General features: G+C 21.6%; 11 protein-coding genes across 11 annotated transcripts; 4 read left to right on the top strand and 7 right to left on the bottom strand.

Moving 5' to 3' along the window:
• Positions 1-462: 462 nt before the first annotated feature.
• Positions 463-1,181, bottom strand: SRAE_2000002900 (GPCR, rhodopsin-like, 7TM domain and 7TM GPCR, serpentine receptor class x (Srx) family-containing protein; the record flags this gene model as incomplete). Its single annotated transcript, XM_024650809.1, has 2 exons — positions 463-568; positions 616-1,181. 2 exons carry the CDS (start codon positions 1,179-1,181, stop codon positions 463-465), a joined length of 672 nt encoding a protein of 223 aa, XP_024504548.1.
• A 1,066-nt stretch (positions 1,182-2,247) lies between these two features.
• SRAE_2000002800 (E3 ubiquitin-protein ligase HECW1) lies at positions 2,248-6,438 on the bottom strand (the record flags this gene model as incomplete). Its single annotated transcript, XM_024650806.1, has 7 exons — positions 2,248-4,202; positions 4,271-4,531; positions 5,147-5,361; positions 5,403-5,536; positions 5,580-5,725; positions 5,763-5,845; positions 6,149-6,438. 7 exons carry the CDS (start codon positions 6,436-6,438, stop codon positions 2,248-2,250), a joined length of 3,084 nt encoding a protein of 1,027 aa, XP_024504547.1.
• A 2,275-nt stretch (positions 6,439-8,713) lies between these two features.
• Positions 8,714-11,144, top strand: SRAE_2000002700 (Potassium channel subfamily K member 18; the record flags this gene model as incomplete). Its single annotated transcript, XM_024650805.1, has 4 exons — positions 8,714-9,145; positions 9,677-9,949; positions 10,001-10,655; positions 10,693-11,144. 4 exons carry the CDS (start codon positions 8,714-8,716, stop codon positions 11,142-11,144), a joined length of 1,812 nt encoding a protein of 603 aa, XP_024504546.1.
• A 103-nt stretch (positions 11,145-11,247) lies between these two features.
• SRAE_2000002600 (Transcription factor TFIIIB component B'' homolog) lies at positions 11,248-12,403 on the bottom strand (the record flags this gene model as incomplete). The annotated part of the gene is made up of 2 exons (XM_024650804.1): positions 11,248-12,239; positions 12,295-12,403. The coding sequence occupies 2 exons, from the start codon at positions 12,401-12,403 to the stop codon at positions 11,248-11,250; spliced, it is 1,101 nt and encodes a 366-aa protein (XP_024504545.1).
• Positions 12,404-12,549: 146 nt separating this feature from the next.
• SRAE_2000002500 (Cytochrome b5-like heme/steroid binding domain-containing protein) lies at positions 12,550-13,005 on the bottom strand (the record flags this gene model as incomplete). Its single annotated transcript, XM_024650803.1, has 2 exons — positions 12,550-12,825; positions 12,871-13,005. The coding sequence occupies 2 exons, from the start codon at positions 13,003-13,005 to the stop codon at positions 12,550-12,552; spliced, it is 411 nt and encodes a 136-aa protein (XP_024504544.1).
• Positions 13,006-13,675: 670 nt separating this feature from the next.
• On the top strand, positions 13,676-14,573 carry SRAE_2000002400 (Nematode cuticle collagen, N-terminal domain and Collagen triple helix repeat-containing protein; the record flags this gene model as incomplete). The annotated part of the gene is made up of 2 exons (XM_024650802.1): positions 13,676-13,807; positions 13,848-14,573. 2 exons carry the CDS (start codon positions 13,676-13,678, stop codon positions 14,571-14,573), a joined length of 858 nt encoding a protein of 285 aa, XP_024504543.1.
• A 135-nt stretch (positions 14,574-14,708) lies between these two features.
• On the top strand, positions 14,709-16,248 carry SRAE_2000002300 (4-hydroxybenzoate polyprenyltransferase, mitochondrial; the record flags this gene model as incomplete). The annotated part of the gene is made up of 8 exons (XM_024650801.1): positions 14,709-14,871; positions 14,927-15,127; positions 15,188-15,301; positions 15,404-15,462; positions 15,537-15,543; positions 15,663-15,796; positions 15,909-16,187; positions 16,246-16,248. 8 exons carry the CDS (start codon positions 14,709-14,711, stop codon positions 16,246-16,248), a joined length of 960 nt encoding a protein of 319 aa, XP_024504542.1.
• Positions 16,249-16,267: 19 nt separating this feature from the next.
• SRAE_2000002200 (Phox homologous domain-containing protein) lies at positions 16,268-16,750 on the bottom strand (the record flags this gene model as incomplete). The annotated part of the gene is made up of 1 exon (XM_024650800.1): positions 16,268-16,750. One exon carries the CDS (start codon positions 16,748-16,750, stop codon positions 16,268-16,270), a length of 483 nt encoding a protein of 160 aa, XP_024504541.1.
• A 407-nt stretch (positions 16,751-17,157) lies between these two features.
• Positions 17,158-17,949, bottom strand: SRAE_2000002100 (Hypothetical protein; the record flags this gene model as incomplete). The annotated part of the gene is made up of 1 exon (XM_024650799.1): positions 17,158-17,949. One exon carries the CDS (start codon positions 17,947-17,949, stop codon positions 17,158-17,160), a length of 792 nt encoding a protein of 263 aa, XP_024504540.1.
• Positions 17,950-18,473: 524 nt separating this feature from the next.
• Positions 18,474-20,656, top strand: SRAE_2000002000 (Cyclic nucleotide-gated olfactory channel; the record flags this gene model as incomplete). The annotated part of the gene is made up of 2 exons (XM_024650798.1): positions 18,474-18,545; positions 18,596-20,656. The coding sequence occupies 2 exons, from the start codon at positions 18,474-18,476 to the stop codon at positions 20,654-20,656; spliced, it is 2,133 nt and encodes a 710-aa protein (XP_024504539.1).
• A 172-nt stretch (positions 20,657-20,828) lies between these two features.
• On the bottom strand, positions 20,829-21,272 carry SRAE_2000001900 (40S ribosomal protein S15a; the record flags this gene model as incomplete). Its single annotated transcript, XM_024650797.1, has 2 exons — positions 20,829-21,088; positions 21,149-21,272. 2 exons carry the CDS (start codon positions 21,270-21,272, stop codon positions 20,829-20,831), a joined length of 384 nt encoding a protein of 127 aa, XP_024504538.1.
• Positions 21,273-21,399: the final 127 nt, after the last annotated feature.

The raw sequence follows: 21,399 nt of genomic DNA, 5'->3' as shown, positions 1-21,399 counted from the left end.
TTTTTAAAGTCTTATATAATTTATTAGTAAAAAAAAATACATTAATGTTAGAAAGAATGATTTATTTAAATAAACGTTTGTAAGTAATTAATAAAAAAATTAAATATTAAAAAAAATATATAGTTTCTTTCACTTTGGAAAATTTAAAATTATTTAAATATAAAGTAAAAAATAGGTTAATATTTAAAAATATTTTCAGATTAATAAATATATTTTTATTATTACATTTACAATAAAATTAAATATTAATTAAATAACATATTAATATGCATTTTTTATTGTTTTGTATTTGAAATAAAAAAAATAAAACACTTTTATAAATTTTTCATAAGTTTAGGTAATTAAATTATACTTAATATTCAGTAAATAATATTTATATTAATAATAATAAAACCATCTTATATAATAAAAATTAATTTATTTAAAAAACTGTAATAGTGATATAATTTTATAATAAAAAATTCATTTTATATAATTTGATACAACATTTACTTTTGATGCAATAGTTTTTTTTTGACTTAGATTACTATCAATTTTTTTAAATAATACCATATCTCTTAAAGGTTTACTGTAATAAAATAATTTAAATTAAAAAAAATATATATATTTATTTACCATATTATAAGTGATGAATAAAAAAGTCCAAAAGTTTGTATGTCAATAATCCATTGAACATATAAAATAGCAATTTTATGAAGTATAGGAATATAAAAAATTATATGTAATGCTCTAAATAAAAAGTATAAAAAGAAAATTAAAAGAGCAATTAAATTTATTATACTATAAAAAAATAAATGAAGCTCTTTTTTCATATCAATTGATAATTTTTTTCTATATTTTTTTAATTCAAATGCTGCCATAACATTTAATAAAACAGTTAATATAGCACATGGTAAATATAAAGCTAAAGTGTAACAAACAGTAAAAATACCAACATTTTTATTTTTAAAGCCAACAAAATAACCTTTTTTTTCTTCAAGCCATTGATAATAAGGTTCATAAGAAATAACAACAATTCCAATAGAAATTCCAATAATTAATATGATAATGAAATAAAATTTTAACATTCTGGCTGAAAACCAAAATTTATAATTCATTGGATATTTTACAGCAATAAATCTATTTAATGATATTAAAACTGAACAAAATAACATTGTATTATATGTAATACATGTTTCCATATAAAATATAGCTGGAAAATATGTAATTTTAAGAAAAAAATCTGATTCAATATCCCATCTAGGAAAACGAATTGTTATAAAAGAATCCGTTATATTAATTATATCAGCATACGATTTTACTAATAATAATGGATAAAATCCATTACTAAAATATGAATCTTTTTTTATTATTATTTTATAACTTAATAATATTGTAAAATAGTAATAAAAAATTGTTAGTGGTACTGTATAAGACAACTGAATAATTTGACATATATTTAGCATTCTGCTTCAAAAATAAGTTGAATATAACTTTTTTAAATTTATAATAATAATTTTCATATAAGAAAATGTGTATAGTATTAAACTTAATCTTTAATTAATAATTATATATATTTTATTATTTACTAAAAAATAATTATTTTTATATGGTTTTTTTTCTTAGATTAAAATAGTACATTTAATTTTATGATAAATATAATTGGTGTAATTATATAATTTATAGTTATAATAATTAATTATGTAAAAAAAAATTTTTAAAGTAATTAAAAAACCAAATACTTAATTTAATTACTTTAATTATTAATAAAACTGAATATGTTTTAAATTTTTTTTTAAATAAAAATATTGTTTTAAATAAAATATTTTGATAAACAACGATTTTAATAAATAAATTTCAAATAATTATATATAAAAATAACATTTAAATTTTATTATATTATTGTTTATTATAAATTAATGGTTTCTTTTAAAATGAAATTAATTAATTAAATAAATTATATACAGCAGAATAATTTATTTAGATACAAACAAGTAAATAAATGTTATTAATATAATTAATAATAAAAAAATTTTTTAGATAGTTTTCAATAATTTTTAAAATATGTTATATAAAAAATTTTATAATTAAAAAAAAATTTATGTAAAAAAAAAAGAAACATTTTCTGATACTTGCATTTATATAATTAAAATTTTTATATATTAGAAAAAAAGATTTAAAAAAAAATTTAAACCTATTGAGGTAATCATATTTACAAAAAAAAAAATATAATATTTTATTAAATATTCAAAAAAAGTAATATTTTGATTATTCTATAGCATATGAATCACTCTCATTGATAGCAGTTAATAACTTATTCTTAATTATTTGTTGATCTTTATAAAGAGGTAAATCAAGTCTATTAAAACATGTATGTGCTCTTGGTAAACTATTTGATTCTCCCCATTTTTCAATAGTAAATTTTTTTAATCCTCCATTTGAACCACGAAGACCTTTAAAACCTTCAAAAGGTATACTACTAGTGCCAGTTACAAATTTAAGTAATTTTAATCTTTCAGCATTAGTTAAATTATATACAACATTCCAGAACCAATTTATAACTACATGTGAATCAAAATATCCACCTTTATATTCTGTATTTTCTCTCCAATCTTCAAGATCAATATCCATACTTCCTGATAAAAGAAGTGATAATTGTGATGGAGAAAATATTCGTAAATAATTAGAATCTATTATATCATATAATCCTCTTTTTAATGCTTTAATTTGTTCTTCAATATTTCTTTCTATTCTATGTTTTAATAATAAATTTATATATTGATCTTTATTATATTCAGTAACAGGTAAATTATTTCCATCAGGTAATAAATCAATATCAATATTTTTTTCATTTATTGTTGTAGTTGCAGTAAATGTAAATTCTATATCACTAATATCATTTTCAGATATCCATTTTAAGCTATTATAATATTCTATATCCATATCTTTTAAATCTTCAATTACATAACCTGTATTAAGTAATAATTTATAAAATGGTTTTGGAAAGAATGTATCAATAAGACATCTATGTATTAAAGCTAAACCTAAAACTCGTCCACATAATTCAAACCATTTTAAATAATTTTTAACTTTTTTACTATTTTTAGAAATAGTAACAGTATAAACATTAGGATTACTATATTCAAATAATCCATAATATGGATTAAATAAATCTTTTGATAATAAAAAAAATAATTCTCTACTTGGTCCACCATAATCTAAACCATCTTCATCTTCAAAAATTATATTTAATTGTGATTTTCTTAATTGATTATTATCAATAGATAATATTTTAGTAAAAGAATCTTCAACTAAAAAAAATCTTCTTAATAATAATTTAATTTTAGTTGGTCCTGTACCATAACCATTTCTTGAAAGTGATGAATAAAAATAATTAACTTTTTCTTTAAAATCTGAATTTATATCTGATTCTATTTTATCATATTGATTATATTCTTTTTCATTTTTTTTTTCTTCATATAAACTTATAGCTGTTATAATATCTAAATCATTAGCAAATCTTAATAAAGCTGTTTCACCAACTTTAGATATTAAATTTAATTTTTTACACATTCTATCAGATAATTGAGGATAATGTTCTTTTACAAGTTTTTTTATTTCATCAATATTTTCATATATTTTTGTTAATGATGTATCAACTTTATTATTTTTTTTATGTTCTTCACTTCTGGGACGTTTTTTAATTTCAATTGGTAATCTTGGATCTATAGCAGTTGTTTGTTTAGTTTTATGATTAACATAAAATGTTGTTGGAATATTTATTGTTATCCAGTCAGCTGGTAAAGGTTGAGTTTTATCAGCAAATAAATTAATAAAATTAATTAATTCTTTATTTTTAGAAAATTTTTCATAATAATATGTATCACTTTTACCATCTTCATTGTCTTTTTTTCGTATTCTTGTTATCATATGTTTTAAGTATGAACTTGAATTATATGTTTCAAGAGCAATAGAATTTGTTTGAAGAATATTAAGAAAGTCAGAACGTTGTAAAAATGTTAAAGCTGGTTGAATATTTGTAGATGAAGAATTTACAGTTGTTCTTCTGTTACACATGAATAATTCATTACCATAAAGTTTTCTATTATTTATATCAATAAATGATTTTTTTTCATAACTATTTGGTAATGTCCATGTTGTTGTTTTATTAATATGATCAATATAAAAAATTCTACCAATTTTATCGATTCTTGCTTCAAAACCTAAAAAAAAATTATATAATAATAAAATTAAAAAATATATATATATATATATATTATATAATATATACCATTAGGTAAATTTGTAATAATATCAATACTACTTTTACTTGATGAAGTAGAGGTTTCAGAAAGACTTGAAACTCCAGAAGATATACTTGAAGATTGAGAATTACTCATAAGTAAAAATTTGTTGGAATTGTTATAATAATCAATTTGACTATCATTATTTTTTCTTAAAGGCATAATAGTATTAGCATTTCTATCAGAAGTTATATTTTTTCTCACAACCAATATTTTTTCTTTTTCATTATCTTTGTTACTATTCATAGCTAAAATAAAGAATAAATATATTTAAAAATTAAATTAATAAAATTGTTTTCTTTAACTATTTTTCAAAAAAATATTTTTTTTTATTATCATTTCTAAAGTGTTATAATGTAACGTTTAATAAAAATTACTTAAAAAATTTTATATATATATATATATATATATATATATCTTTAAAAGACAATACAAAATAAATTGTTAAACAATATTATATAAAACAACTTTGATTATCTCTCAAGAGTATTCATTTTATGGCATATTTTGTTACAATTTAAAATACTTTAAGATAGAAATATGATAAAAAAAAAAAATCCACTATTTTATTCTTTTTTACCAGATATTGAAAAATGTTTAAGAGATTATGATTTGAAATTGATAAAGATGAATTATGTGGTAAACATAATAATGTTATCTTTAGTATTTTAAAATAAGAATTAACATGTGCTTAAAATTAGGAAAAGAAATAGTCTAGAGATGGGAAATGAGTTTGTGTATAAGTAAAAATATAATTGCTTTTAAAGAATAAGATTTAAAAAAAAATAAAGAAAGTTATTTTTAATCTCCCCTCATTAATCATGATACCAAGACAATAGTTGTTTTTAGTTTATACCACTTACTTTCCATTAATGGATTTGTTAAGTTGTTATTATTATTTGATGATAATAACAACAAATTTTCCTGTTTATTATTGAAATCCTCAACAATAATTTGTATAGTTAAAGTTAGGCAAGCTATATTTGAAGATTGACAAGTTTCTTTTAATGAATAGATTTTAGTATCTTCCTCTTGTATAATATGTTTTCTTAAATGACAAGTGTAATTGACAAGGTTTCTGTAATAATAGTTTAAAGAAAATAAAATAAATTAACAAACCTATTTCTTGTAGAATTAATAAGATCTAAAAAAGGAATTGTAGCAACACCAAGAATTTTATTTTTTCTCAAATGTTCTTCTTTTAAAATTTCAATTGTTAAGTCTTTAGAGCAATCTACAGGGAATAAAAATTTCTGAATAAATAATTTAAAGAACATAAAATTATCATCTACTTACTAAATTTTTCCATACAAATTCTTCATCATTATTTATTCTATCAATAGTCAATGTTCTATAGGAAAAATTTCCACAATAAATTTTTCCGAAACAACTTTTTATATTATGTTGTTTCTTTAAAGACAGTTGTCCATTAATACTTAATTCTAAAGAAAATCTTAATTAAGTTAATTTTAAAGATACCATGAACAACAAGCCGTGCATGAGAAAAGATACAAAATTGTGGTGATGTTGCACGTAAAGATCCTGATATTCCATCATAATACCTAAAAAAAAATATATTATTATTTTTTTGTTATTATATTTAAAAAAAAATATTATTACATTATTTAAAATTATTATTATAGAATATAAATAATAAAATATATAATACTTAAAAAAGATTTAAAAATTAAAGAAATATAAATAAACATATTTGTATATCCTTCAAAAAGACCTTATATCTAAATTTTAAAAATTTTGACAATTTAAACTTTTTAAGTTATAAATATTTATCTACAGGGAATATATATATATATATAAATCAAAAAATATATAAAAAAAATTTTTTTTTTAATTTTAAAACACACCGGAAAATAAAAGTATAATTTGTTGAATATTGAAAAATTGATTCATATTTTAGTTGAAAAATTATTAATGAACAAGTTGTTGATTTAATTTGTTGATAAGATAAATAATATAATGGATTTTTTTCTTCTATTCTATATAATCCAATCCAATCAATCATATTTGTTGGAGATTCAAAATTCCAGGAAACAATTATTTCATTTGGATGATTTGATGTAGGTAAAAATAATATTTCTTTATTTATTGATAAAAAATGATCATTTTTAGGTTTAGGATTATCATTATACGACATTGGTTAAAAATGAAGCTAAAATATAAAATTATAATAGTTAAATAAAATATAAAACAATAATTCATGTCAACTATCTATCATTGGATATAAATAAATATCCATTGCTAACTTAAAGTTATGCCATTTTTATTCTTTTTATTTTTATATTATTCAATAGAAAAATATGGCATTTAAAATCGAAATAAATTAAAGGATAGAATATTGTTTTGATTCTATAGTCTAACCAAAAAAAAAAAAATATATATATATATATATATATATATATATTTAAGATAAAACTATTAAGATAGTTAACATTAAGATAAGGGAAATACTATAACAATAGTAGTTGATATAATAGTATTAATATATAAAAATATTTTAAAAGTAAAATAAAAGTAGATATTTAGTTATATCTATGACATTTTTAATGGATTTTAATAACTACAAGATTTTTTATCTTTTATATTTTGAAAATAAATTATCTGGTAAAAAGAAAATTAATGGGAGAAAAAAAATTTTTTTTGAAATTAAATTATCTATAAGTGCATGTAAAACATTAAAATCAGAAAAAAAATTTGTCCAAATGGTTTAAAGTTGAAATATGAGATGTTTCCTTTAATTAAAATAAATGTAATTTAAATACATGAGAAAGTTAAAAAATTGATAATCTTATACCTAAATCACAAAATAATACTATTATCACTTTTAATAACAATTTATTTTTATTCTTTCAAATTGATGTTATATGATATATTTTGTATCCATACATAATATATATTTTTTTATCTATTGTTAAGGATTATTAACTTTTTTTTCCTAATAACATTTTTATGAACTAATTTTCTTTTCCTTCAAGTACTTTGTTAATTTTTATTTTTTAATTTATTTTATAGCTTGACTATACATGTAGAATTATGTATTTCTTATTTTATTTTATTTTATTTTTTTTTTTCATTAATGATTTATGATATCTAGAATCTTCTTAATTCTCAATACTTTTAATCCATTGATTAATATTGATAAAAAAAAGTAAAAATATTAAATATATATAAAATATATTTAATTTTAATATAAAGAAAACTTTGTTTAAATAAAAATTTATATAATAAAAGTGTCAAATTTTTATTTGGTCAATTTTAGGTAACTTCTCATATTAAAAATAAATAATTTATAAATAAAAAATATTTCATTTATATAATTTTTTTTAAACAAAAAAAAAAAAATTTTTTTTTTTCAATTATTTGTTACAATTTAAAATTTCTATTTTCATATCACACTTTTATAAAATATGTCAAATTAATTTGACGCATATATATATACATATATATATATTTGTTTTTTTTTTTATTGTATTATTTTTAAACTACTTTTTGAAAGATAACATCTATAATGAGATTAATGATACAATAGTGAGTTATTTAATGAATATTTATTTTTCCTATCAATCGGCATCTTTTTAAAAAGATATTATAAAGTATTTAAAAAAGTTAGAATGATATATTATAAAAATTCCCTATCTTTTCTTTATATTATGTAAATGAGTTACCATTAAATATTGAAACCGTGTTATATATATATTTTAATACACATGTTTAATATAAAGAAAGAAGAGAAGACAAAGTTTATCATTTAAAAATAAAAATATCAAACAATGACATTTTGTTAATATATATAGTGTAAAAATGGAAATTTATTTAGATAGATATATAGATGGTTAAAAATTTTACTATATAGTAGCCGTAAGTCTTGACTTTTGTTATATAAAAAGGTCCTACTGAAAATAAGTTACTAAAAGAATCAAATCATTCCCCTGGGTTAGGGTATTGGAAAACTTGAAATAATCTTTTATTTAAATTTATATATGTAATTTTAAAAAGAGAAACAATACAATATCAACTATTTAATACTATGTTCCATTAAATAGTTTTGGGATTTGTTTGTTTATTACATGTATATATATATATATTATCAAAAAAAAAAGAATGTGCGAACGATTTATATATAAATTTTTAATTTAAATCTTGTTTTTATTTTAATATTATTTAAAAATTTTTTAGGACTAGCAATCGAAATCAAAGAAATTATTCCTAAATTTATTTTAAAGAAATAAATTAATGTCTTTACATTTATAAAAAGAAAGAAATAAGAAAGTTTAAATGGTGGTACAAATAAATAAATAATTATCATAGTTAATCTAATATATTATAGACAATTTATTTTGGTCCATCCTTAAAAGGTGCTTTTATCTTTTTTTTTTTTCTTCTTATTTTATATTACTATATACTATTATATTATGTCACATTTTGCTAGTCGTTTTTCATCCTTCAGAAGTAGGTCTGCATTACATCAAGGAAGTGATAAAAGAAGAAATTATGGAAGTCCTAGTCATGCTACAATATTTAGTAATCCATTAGCCATATCTGTTCAATCACCTAGAAATCAACGTTATGAAGATGAAGCAATTGAACCATTATTATTTACACATAATACATGTGATAATAATAATGATTTAAATTCATCAAATGAAATAATACAATTTAGAAATCCTAATCTATTAGGAAGAACACCATCAATAAAGGTAGATAAATATGCAAAAACAGGAATTGGAGTTGTTGTTGATAGATTTCATGATGAAGATGAAATTATACAAATGGCAGATGAAGAATTAGATGACGAAGTTCGTGATAAAGTAAAAGAAATTCCATTTACATTTAGGCACAAAAAAGTATGTTTATAAATGTTTCATAAAAACTTTTTGAAATAAGATAATTTTTTTTTCCCTTCATTTAAATGAATATATAGTTGAAAAATATATTTATATTTTGACAATCTTTATATATAAAATCCATTACTCATCTTTATTAGAAAATTTTTCATCAAAACAGAGATTTAATTTATTTTATTATTATTATTATTAAATTGACACTCCTTTTAATATTTATACAGATATTATTTTTTTTTTAAAGAAAGTTAAAATATTAACCTTGGATTATTTTATATTTTATTTTATTTTAGTAAGAGAAAAATTTAATCCTTAACATTAATATTTAGAATCACAATTACATGTCAAATTTTTCATTATATTTTATTTTTCATTATAACTATATTTTATTCCGGAAGAATAAAATTTTTAAATATTTAACTAATATTTATTTCACCTAAACAAAAGGCTTTAAAAATCTTATTATATTTTTTTATATTAAAAAAAAAATAATTTTTTTTTATTACTTTTAAATAAATATCATTTTATTTATAGCATTCTTCTTTAGCTACAACATTTCAACAACGTTCTACAGCACATGTTTCATGGGATGATGGAGAAATGAATACGACATCTGATTCACAAAGTAAAGAATCTGATGATGAAAGAGAAGAAATAGATAAAGAATATTCTGTTATAAAAAAATATGCTAAGCTTATATTACCTCATGTTGCCTTGGTGTTAGTTTCATTTGTTTATACTTTACTTGGAGCATTGTTATTTTATACTATTGAAAGGCCAAATGAATTTGATACAAAAAAAGAACAAGTTTGTTTATTTATATTTATATATATTTATTATAAATAAAAATATTTTTAGTTAAAATTAATTGAAATAAGACAAGAACAATTTGTTAGTGAATTAATTAATTTAGCTATACAAAATATAACTAGTCGTGAGGAATGGAGAAATATAGCAAAAAGTCATATGCATAATTTAAGTGATCATCTATTTATAGCATTTGAAAAATATTTTATGACAAGTGAAGAAATTAAAAATAATCATATTATTGAAATATGGACATTTTCAACGGCTGTTTTTTTTGCAGTAACTGTTGTTACAACAATTGGTTATGGATCACCAGTACCAACATCACAATATGGTAGAATATTTTGTATTATTTTTTCAATACTTGGTATACCATTGACACTTGTAACAATAGCTGATATGGGTAAATTTTTATCAGAACATCTTATTTGGAGTTATGGAAAATATTTAAAAATGAAACATTTTATCTTTAGAAAAACAAAACATAAATCACATCATATTGATGGTGAACATGTTTGTGATGAATGCCAATCTAGAGGTCTTAATCGTCATATGGAAGTTGTTGAAGAGCAAAAAATACCAGCACTTCTAGTTTTAGCAATTCTTGTTTTATACACAGCACTTGGAGGTGTTCTTATGTCACATTTAGAAGACTGGAGTTTTTTTAATAGTTTTTATTTTAGTTTTATTACAATGACAACAGTTGGTATGTTAAAAATATAATATAAAATATTTATTTTTAGGATTTGGAGATTTATTACCAAAAGGAAAAGATCAAATTTTAATTATATTAATTTATATTATCGTTGGTTTAGCAATAACAACAATGTGTATTGATTTAGTAGGAGTACAATATATCCGTAAAATTCATTATTTTGGTAGAAAAATTCAAGATGCTAAATCAGCATTAGCAATAGTTGGTGGTAAAGTAGTAATGGTATCAGAATTTTATGCATCATTAATGCAAAAAAGAGCTAAAGAATCATCTAAAGCTTATATTATTGAAAATTTATATATATCTAAACATGTTATTCCTTATATACCATCAGATATACGTTGGATAAGATATATAGATCAAGTGGAGGTAAATGGTAATAGAGAAATAGGTAGAACATCATCTACAGCTAATTCTATATCAAGTTTTGATATTCATTCATGTAGATTCTGTCATTCAAGATTTAGTATGAATCAATAATATTTTTTTAAAAATGTCTTTCTAATAAAATTAAATTTAAAAAAAAAAAACATATTTAATAACTATTAAAAATTACTATATATACAATAATATAAAAAAAAAATTATGATGGTGAATCAAAAGATGTATCAGAATCTTCAATAATTTTTCTTTTTCTTAAATATACACTATTACTTTTAGTAATTTTACGAATAGGAACATCATTTTCAACAATATCATTTTCTAATTCTTTTAATTTTGCTAATTTAGCTTCTTTTCGTGCCTCTTTAGCCTCTGCCAATTCTTTTGCTTTGCGCTCTCTTTCTTCCTGTACTTCTTTTTTAATTCTTTCAAGTTCTTCTGCTGTTTTTAAACATTTCTCAAGAAATATATCATCCATCATAGCAGGTGAATTAAGTGCTTGTGTTAATTTAGCACTATTATACTTTTCTTCCCTATTATATTTAGCCTTTAATTCAGCTCTAGCCTTTGTTGGAAAAAATTGATGCATTAAGGTAAAATCAGGACCAGTTGCTTGAATTATTTGGTAAAATAAATCAGTCTCTTCTTGACTCCATGCATGAGATTTTCTAATAACTTTATTTTTTCTAAAACTTAATGAAGTAATTTTCCGTGGTAAAGTAGATTCATCAACAGTCTCCCAAATATTATTTTCAGCTTGTTGTTTAACAATTAAACTTTCTTGGTCTATTACTAAATTTCCATCTTCATCAACTTTAACACGTGGTCCTACATTATCATCCTCAACTTTAACCATTTTTGGTCTTGGAGCAAGAGTAGAAGATTTGGGTAATTTAAATTTTTCTTTATCTAATCCTTTTTCATGTTTAGGATTCCAATATATTAAATCCATCATTGTAAATTTAGTAGGATCTAATTCTTCTTTACCTGTAAATAATTTTTTTTTTTTACGAGATCCAATAGAAGGTGTTATAGAAGGTGCAATAGAAGGAGAAACAGAAAGTGCTCTAGAATATGGTTCTAAATTAAAATCTTTTACTGATACATTTGTTACTCCAGTACAAATAGTTGCAGGAACAGTAGAAATATCTACTATTTTTGGTTCTTCAATATTTATTGGTTCATCTATTTTTTCTAAAGTTACAGATTTTGAAATAATATTTATTATTATTATTATTATATATCTTACCTTTAACTTCTACTTCAATTATTTCTTCAGATTCTTTTTCTATTATTTTGCTAGGAATTGAAGAAATATTTAAATTAGGTTTAATTGTTATTTTTGCTCTCCTTTTCATTTTTAATAATTTTATACAAAATATATGTTTTTAAATATTTAAGATTGGAATAACGATACTATAAACAATTTTATTCGTTATAAGATATTATATTTATAGAAATAATGAAAGAAAAAAATGGGTAAAGAATTAATTTTTTTATTTACTCAAAATTCTATTTTTGAAATTTCTTCACCATAATCAGTTGGTTTTTCTCCATTAGTTAATAATCTTCCAACAGTTGGATATTTCATTGATAATTTATCTAACCAATCTTTTGCTGTTTCTTTTTCTGTTTCAGTTAAATCTGAAATATCATCATAATCATCTTTAACATTTCGTGGATCCATTGTTCCTAATGCTCTAGTTGCATCACGACCACATAAATTTCCATAAGGTCCACCAGGTCCATAAAAATTAGGAGCTCTGCTAACATCAAGTATCTAAAAAATTAATTTTTTTTTTTTTTAAATAATACTTAAATTTACCTTTCCAAGTATAGCAAAACATATATGTTCATCATCTTTTCCATTATATTTTTTTAATTCTTCCAGGGTTAAATCCTGTTTTTTTAACGGCGGAATGACATATTCAACTTTTGGATTATCTTTTTTGATAAACATAATGTAAATTAAGTAAAATAAAATGATAGTTAAGAATATATCCCAAAATCCAATATCAATATAATCAAAGAAAGTCATTTAAAAAAGTAGTTTATAAATGTAGTATACGTCAGGTCAATGTTTTGTCTTGTATCACGTGGAAGAATGTATATATAGAATGATCCATGAAGGTGTTTTCATTAAGTTTAAAATAGTTTATACCAAAAGAAAAAAAATTTTTCTAATATATTAAAAATCATTACTTAATAAATTGTTTTTTTTTTTTAAAGTTATACAATATGCATCATATATTTTTTAAAACCATAATAAAAAAAAATTTTTTTTAATTTAAGTAAAAGTATTTGATTTATATGATTAAACATTTATCTAATTAATTTTTAACACAAATTATTTAAATCAATTAAATTTTTGTATTTCTTATGGTAAAATAATGTTTAAATTACTTTATATAAAAGTATGTTTATATACTTATATAATGATAATAGCTTTGTAAACTACCACATATACATGTATATATTTTTATCAATTATAATTGTGTTGTAAAAATAATTAAATTATCATACTTGTTTGCAACTAGATAGCCTAAGGATAAAAAAAATTGCTGGAACGATAGATAAATTGAAGTATAAATATTCAATTAAGTATTTTTTTTTATTGATATAGAAAAAAAATGACTATATCTGGTGCTAGATTTGCAGCATATTCTGCAATTGCTCTTAGTTTATTATCTTTAATTTCTGTTAGTATTTTTTTACCTGCTTTATGGAGTCGTATTAATTTTGTTTCTGATGATGTACAACAAGTAAGTTATAAATAATTTTATTATTTTAAATATATTGTAGGATATGACTCAATTTCGTATTCTTCAAACAGAAGTATGGTCAAGAATTAAAGTAAAAACAGGAAATATTTTTGCTCCTTATATAAGGGATAAAAGACAAACTTCTGGACCAGGACAATGTCGATGTAATGATAGAAATACATGTCCATCTGGGCCACCAGGATCACCAGGAGAACCAGGATTAGATGGAGATAATGGTGAACCAGGAGCCCCTGGACGAATAGGTATTCCAGGAAATTATCCATCGGTTCAAGTAGATGTTGGAAGAAATTGTAGATTATGTCCAGATGGTCCACCAGGACCAACAGGTTCATCAGGATCAGATGGACCACCAGGTGAACCAGGACAAAATGGAATACCAGGTAGACTTGGAGAAATAGGATTCCCAGGAACACCAGGTCATCAAGGTATTGGAGGTGAACCAGGAACTAATGGAAAAATGGGTCCACCAGGAGATAAAGGTGCTGATGGTGATCATGGAGGAAAAGGAGAACCTGGACAATCAGGACCTCCTGGTCCACCAGGAAGTAAAGGATTTCCAGGACAACAAGGAATGGATGGAAGTCCAGGATTTCAAGGATCACCAGGAAAAAGTGGTGAAACTGGTCCAGTTGGTCCTCAAGGTCCACCTGGTTATCCTGGTGCACCTGGTGGTTCAGGAAAAGTTGGTGAAGATGCATCATATTGTCCTTGTCCACCACGTTCAAAGAAAAAAGTTGTTATTTAATTGATATTATATATTTTAATACTTAAAATAAAATTAAAATTGGTATACATATTACAAATTTTTTCGTGTTAGAAATAAATATCTATTTTTCTTATAAAACATTAAATATATAAATTATTCATGATGTCTTATTATATGATATCTCGGGGTATATTATCAAAAAAATGTAATATTAATTTATGCAAATATTTTTCATCAAATATTGTATCAAAAAAATTTTCTGCTAGTGAATTAATAAAAAAATCTCCTAAATCAATTCAACCATATTTATATTTAATGAGAATTGATAAACCAATAGGTAAATAAAAATTTTCTTTTTTTTTTTTTTAATATTATTATAATTATTAATATAGGAACATGGTTATTATATTGGCCTTGTACATGGTCTATTGCTTTAGCAACTCCACCTGGTGAATTACCATCTTTATATATGTTAGGATTATTTGGAGTTGGTTCTATACTCATGAGAAGTGCAGGTTGTATTATAAATGATTTATGGGATAAAGATTTTGATAAACGTGTTGAAAGAACAAAAAATCGACCACTTGCATCTGGTAAATTAACAGATAAACAAGCAATAGGATTATTAGGTGGATTATTAACAACTTCTTTAGGAATATTATTACAATTAAATTGGTTGGCTGTTGGTGTTGGTGCCTCATCAATGGTATTAGTTATTGGGTATCCTTTAGCTAAACGTTATACTTATTGGCCACAATTAATTCTTGGTAAGTTTATGTATATTTGTCCTTTTAAAATACTTTAAATAACAACTTTTTATTCGCTCTGACTTTTATTATAACATATACTAATTTTGTAATAATCTCTAGGAGCTACATTAAATTGGGGCGTCTTGATATCAGGATGCCATTTATGTTTTGCCTCAGCAGTATCTTCTAGTTATATACTTCCGTTATATATTTCAACAATCTGTTATACAATGGTATATGATACTATTTATAGTCATCAGGTATAAAAAAAATTTTTATCTATAAAAATATTTGCTCGTGTTAACAAAACATTCCTTATGTTATATTATTGTATTGTCTATAATTAATCCAATTAAGTTATGTGGTTGTTGATTTTCAGGTTTAACATTTAACTATGGTACTATCTTAGGATATATATCTGTGGCAAATGAAATACCACTTTCTATATTAATTCCTATATATGTTGCTGCAATTAACTGGACACTTGTATATGATACAGTATACGCACATCAGGTCTGTTATTGTAGTTATTTTTTTATTTAAGCATGATTAGCACGAGCTAGGATAATTATATAATAAAATATTTATTATTTTTTTTTATAAATTTTTTTTATTGATATTTTAGGATAAAAAAGATGATATTATGATTGGAGTTAAATCAACAGCATTAAAATTTGGTGATAAAACAAAAAAATGGTTAAGCGGATTTTCAACAATTACAATGTCTGGATTATTTTTAGCTGGATATATGGCTGATCAGACATGGCCTTATTATTTAGCAATACTTGCTACATCAGGACATTTAGCATGGCAAATAAAAACTGTTGATTTAAATAATAGTAATGATTGTTGGGAAAAATTTAAATCAAATCATTATCTGGGAGCTTTATTGTTCGCGGGTATCGTTGCAGGAAATTTATTAAAAAATAATTAATAATATGAATTTATTTTTTAATTTTAAGTAGAAAAATATAATAAAAAAAATTAGTCAGTTCTAATACGTCCAGGAGAGTAGTTTTTGTCAATTTCAGCATTTTGTAAAAATATATGAAGTGATCGTTCGTTTTGTGCTAAAGGGTGTCCAGTAACTTTATTCAAAAATTGTTCTAATGCAGCTCTCCTCCTTTCAATAAATGATTCTTCAAAAATTCCATCATCATTACGAAAAGGAAGTAAACGTTTAATTGATTTTCCAGGTAATTGTGGAACAAGTATTTTACTATCTCTTTCAAGTTCATTTCGAAGCCATTCAAAATCAGAGTAACGACGACGTACAGAAGATTCTTTTTGCTTAAAAACAGGAAGATTAGTTCTTAATCTAACTTCATAATCTGTATATCTATTCTTTCCAACTCCATGTGTTATTGGATTAACTACTTCAACTTCAAGGAAATTGGCAGGTGGGGCATATGCTTCATCAAGTGTTTGTCTTTTACAAATAAGTCTTTGAGTTGCTGCTGCAGACATTTTTAAAACTATAATTATAATAAATGTTAATCAATAATAAATTTTCGTAGAAGTTATATTTAACACGAGATCAATTTACTAAAAATCGATGAATATTATGGAAAATTCTAGATAAAATATTTAGTAAAAAAAAAATAATAAAGTTTTATAATAATATTTAATTAAAATTATAAATATTATTATTAAAAATTATTTATATTAAAAAAAATATAAAAAAATATAATAATAAATAAAATAAATATAAAAAAATGTTTATTTGAAAACTGTGTTGTGAATACATATAAACTATGTTGGTATAACGTGTATGGTAACATTGATTCTCAAAGTATTACAAAAATAAACTATTAATAATTTTTTTTAAATATTTTTATTTTTTTTTTTTAAAATAAAACTAAACAATATTTTATTTAGGCAGCATTAATGATATTTTTATGATAAATATGATGTTTTATGTTAATAAAACATGTATAAAAATCAAAGCCAATTTCTCTTCTTTCTAAAATTGATGATTTCATATTAGTAAAAAGATAACAATTAATGTGTTCTGTTCCTAATCTCATTTCTTCACTTTTTAATGCAATAAAACATAAAGTATGAAAAATATTTCTATATCCTTTTGGTGATTTTTTGATATCAAAATCTTCCAATGAAAATAATTCATTTTTATTTAATCCAAATATATCAACACAATATTCTCTAAATTTAAGACAATTATAAGTAACTAAATCCATACAATCTATTATTACTTGATCAACATTAGTTGCATCATATTTATATTTTGGTGTTAATGATCTAGCTAATTTTTTAAAAATTTCTCCATCTTTATATAAATTGACAAAATTTTTTTCGGATAAATAATTTGTTGATAAAATCCATGAAAATTTTTTTTTAATTGTGGTACTATTAGTTGTTTTAATAACCCATGATGTTATTGTTTGAAGTGCTTTTTGAATAACAGCCCGTTCTTTATAACTTATCCATTCTTTTGGATTAAAATTATATTGTGGCTTTATTGGTTGAAGATTTTCATTAGGTTCAATTACATTACAATCTTTTTCAACAATTTTTTTTCCACATGAACATTTACAAATTTTTTCTTCATTAATATTATTATTAATTTCTGTAGTTGATGTTAAATCTTCAATAGATACATTTGATGAATCTTGTGAAAGTTTTTGAATTTCTTTTTCTTCAACCATATTAAAAAAATCTAGAAATATTAATTTTTAGAACGTAAATAATGAATGACAAAAAATATTAAGTAATAAAAATATTTAAAAGGAACATTATAAAGTAATGATAAAAATGATACGATTATTATCTATTGATAAGAAAGATATTAAAAAATAAATTAATTTTAATTATATATAATATTAAGATTATTCTTTTATCAAATTATTTAAATTATTTAATCATATAGATAATTTTTATATATATATATATATATATTTTATATTTGATTAGTTATATTGTTAATAATTAAATATTAAAAGAAAATAAAAATTATTATGATTACAAAAGAAGATTTATATGATAAAAGAATTTTAATCCGAAATATCCATGGTAACATTTTTAGATATTACAATGAGTAACGTTTTTAAATAATAATAATGAAAATAGGCAGAAATTTTATATAAAGACTTAATTATATATACATATCCTTTACACAATATAATACATATTATAAATATTTATTCAATAGTATCTTAGAGCCAATAAAAGTATGGATAATAAAACTTTGGAAGAAGATAAGATGCATAAACGCTCATTTGCTTCTGTTGTCTATACAACAATTGTAAGGATATATTATTTTTTTTTTTAAATTTATTATTAATATTATTTCAGATCATTAAAAATTTTTTAAAAAATATTAAAAAAGAAAGTAATAGTGATAAAATGTCAAATTATCATAATGATTTGGTTTTTAATGTTCAACCATCTTGTTCACAAACTATTTTTATTGATAATAAACAAAATAATGTAAATGAAGTTATAATTAATGATAATATAGAAAGAAAAGATACTAATCAACAAATAGTAAGAAATATTAGTGACTTAAAAATTGATATTCCTATACAAACAAATGAAAAAAAATTAATTTTTTTTAAATTTTTAAAAAAAATATTTAAATTATCTTTTTATAAAAATTTACTTTTTGAAACAGTTAATCGTTCTGGAGATTTTTATTATTTTTGGACATTATTTGTTTCAATAGCATGTTTTTATAATTTAATTTTAATGGTAGTTTTTGTTTATGATAATGTTTTTGGTGAAGTTTATAAAATTTGGATTTATGGAAATATTATTTGTGATATAATTTTTATTATAGATATTTTTATTCAATCAAAAATAAGTTATTTAGAAGATGGTACATATGTAAAAAATTGGAAAAGAATTATTAAAAAATATATTTATAGTATATCATTTATTTTAGATATTTTAGCTATAATACCTTTGGATATATTTTTAATTATTAAAAAAGAATTAACTTATCTTCGTATTAATAGATTATTAAAATGTTATCGATTTAATGAATATGTTGAAAGAACTTCTATGAGAACAGGTTATCCTCATGCTTTTAAAATTTTTGTACTTATAACAATATGTTTTATATTATTTCATTGGAATGCATCTGTATATTATATTATTTCTGTATTTGGTGGTACAAATTCTGAAGATAGAAATGATTGGGCATATACTGATGTTAAAAATGCAGATCCTTTATATCCTACATGTGATATAAATATTGATGATCATATAGGTGATTGTGGATTTAATGAGAGTGATCGTGAAGCAAATTATACACTTAAAAGAGAAACTTATGTTGATGAAATGATGGCATATTGGAAAGATAAAATGTATATTAGTAAATATTCTAATTTTACTAAAGAATATTCATTATCATTTTATTGGAGTTCATTAACATTAACTACATGTGGTCAACAACCATATCCTAATGCATGGCAAGAAAATATTCTTGAAGTTATGGATACTATTATTGGTGTTCTTGTTTTTGCTACAATTGTTGGTTCAGTAGGTGCACTTGTATCTACAGGTAATAGAGATAAAGCTGAATATCAATATTTATTAGATGGTATTAAATTTTATATGAAATATAGAAATGTTGAACCATTATTTCAAAAACGTGTTATACAATTTATATCATATCTTTATAATGAAGGAGGATTTACAGATGATAATAAAACTCTTGATTTTTTGCCAAAACGTCTTCAAGGACAAATTGCTGTTAATTTACATATGCAAACACTTATTGGAGTTAATTTATTTAAAGATATGGAACCAGGACTTTTATATGCACTTGTTTTAAAACTTAATCGTGTTATGTATGCACCAGATGATTTTTTATGTAATATAGGTGATCCAGCAAGAGAAATGTTTATACTTAAAAGAGGAAAACTTCAAACTGTTGATATAAATGGTGTTGTTTTAGAAATTCTTGAAGAAGGATCAACATTTGGTGAAACATCAATTATTAAATTACATGGAAAATTTAATAATGATAAACAAAAATTAGGTTTACAATCAATAGGATATAGTGATGTATATATTTTAAAAAGAGATGATGTTATTAAAATTTTACAAGATTATCCTAAAGAAAGAGAAAATTTATCATATAAAATTAGACAACATTTTGAAAATAATGTTGAAAAAAATGAAAAATTAGATATTTCTGATTTAGGAACAACTCATAGTATAGAAGAACAATTTGAAATAATGAAAAAAATAATTGAAGAATTAGATAAAGGAATAACAGAAGCATATGATAAATTTGATATATCATCATCTGCAATAAAAAAAAAAGTAACAAGAGTAGAAGGAATGTACAAGAAAAGTAGATTCAAAATTAAAGAAGCATATAAAAATAGTCTTCAATCAAGGTTTTGAATTATAATACTATATCATATTATGTTTGTTAATAAATAAAATTAATAAAAAAAATACAACAATTTTACTTTCTCATAAAACGATTCAACTTCTTTGTATAACAATATAAAAATTTTCAAAAATTGATGTGTTAACGAGAGAGTATCATCTTTAAAACGGCAACAAATGTCATTTAAAAGAAGAAGCCAAGAATTTTTCCTCCGACATGCTTTCTTCTAGCTTCCTCATGATCCATAATTCCAGCTGAAGTGGTGAGAACAATATATCCAAATTGACGAGATGGAAGAAGTGTTGTTGTCCATCTTTCCATATCTTTATGAGCAATGTCAAATCTTGGAGAAACAACTGAACATTTGTTGATTCTTCCAGTAAGATTAACAACAATTTTTCCAGCACGATGATCATCAATTATTTCAAATTCACCGATATATCCTAAAATTTATTAATAAAAAAATATATATATATATATTTTATCTTAAATAATAAATTTACCATGCTTCATCATAACAGTAAGGAATTTTATGATAACCTTAGATGATGGTCTAAGAATAACTTGGCGTTTTCCACGTTTTTCAGCATTATTAATACGCTTTAAAGCATCAGCTAAAACATTCATACGCACCATCTTGATAAATCAAGTATAATAATAGGACCCTAAAAAAACATTAATATTAAGATTAAAAAAAACAAATATTAATAGGATAATTTTATATTTATTATAAATATAAAAAAATAATAAAATA

This window comes from Strongyloides ratti, assembly GCF_001040885.1.
Source record: "Strongyloides ratti genome assembly S_ratti_ED321, chromosome : 2".
NCBI lineage: Eukaryota > Metazoa > Nematoda > Chromadorea > Rhabditida > Strongyloididae > Strongyloides > Strongyloides ratti.
The sequence above is the reverse complement of the archived record's forward strand: the minus strand, read 5'-3'. Positions and strand labels throughout refer to the sequence as shown.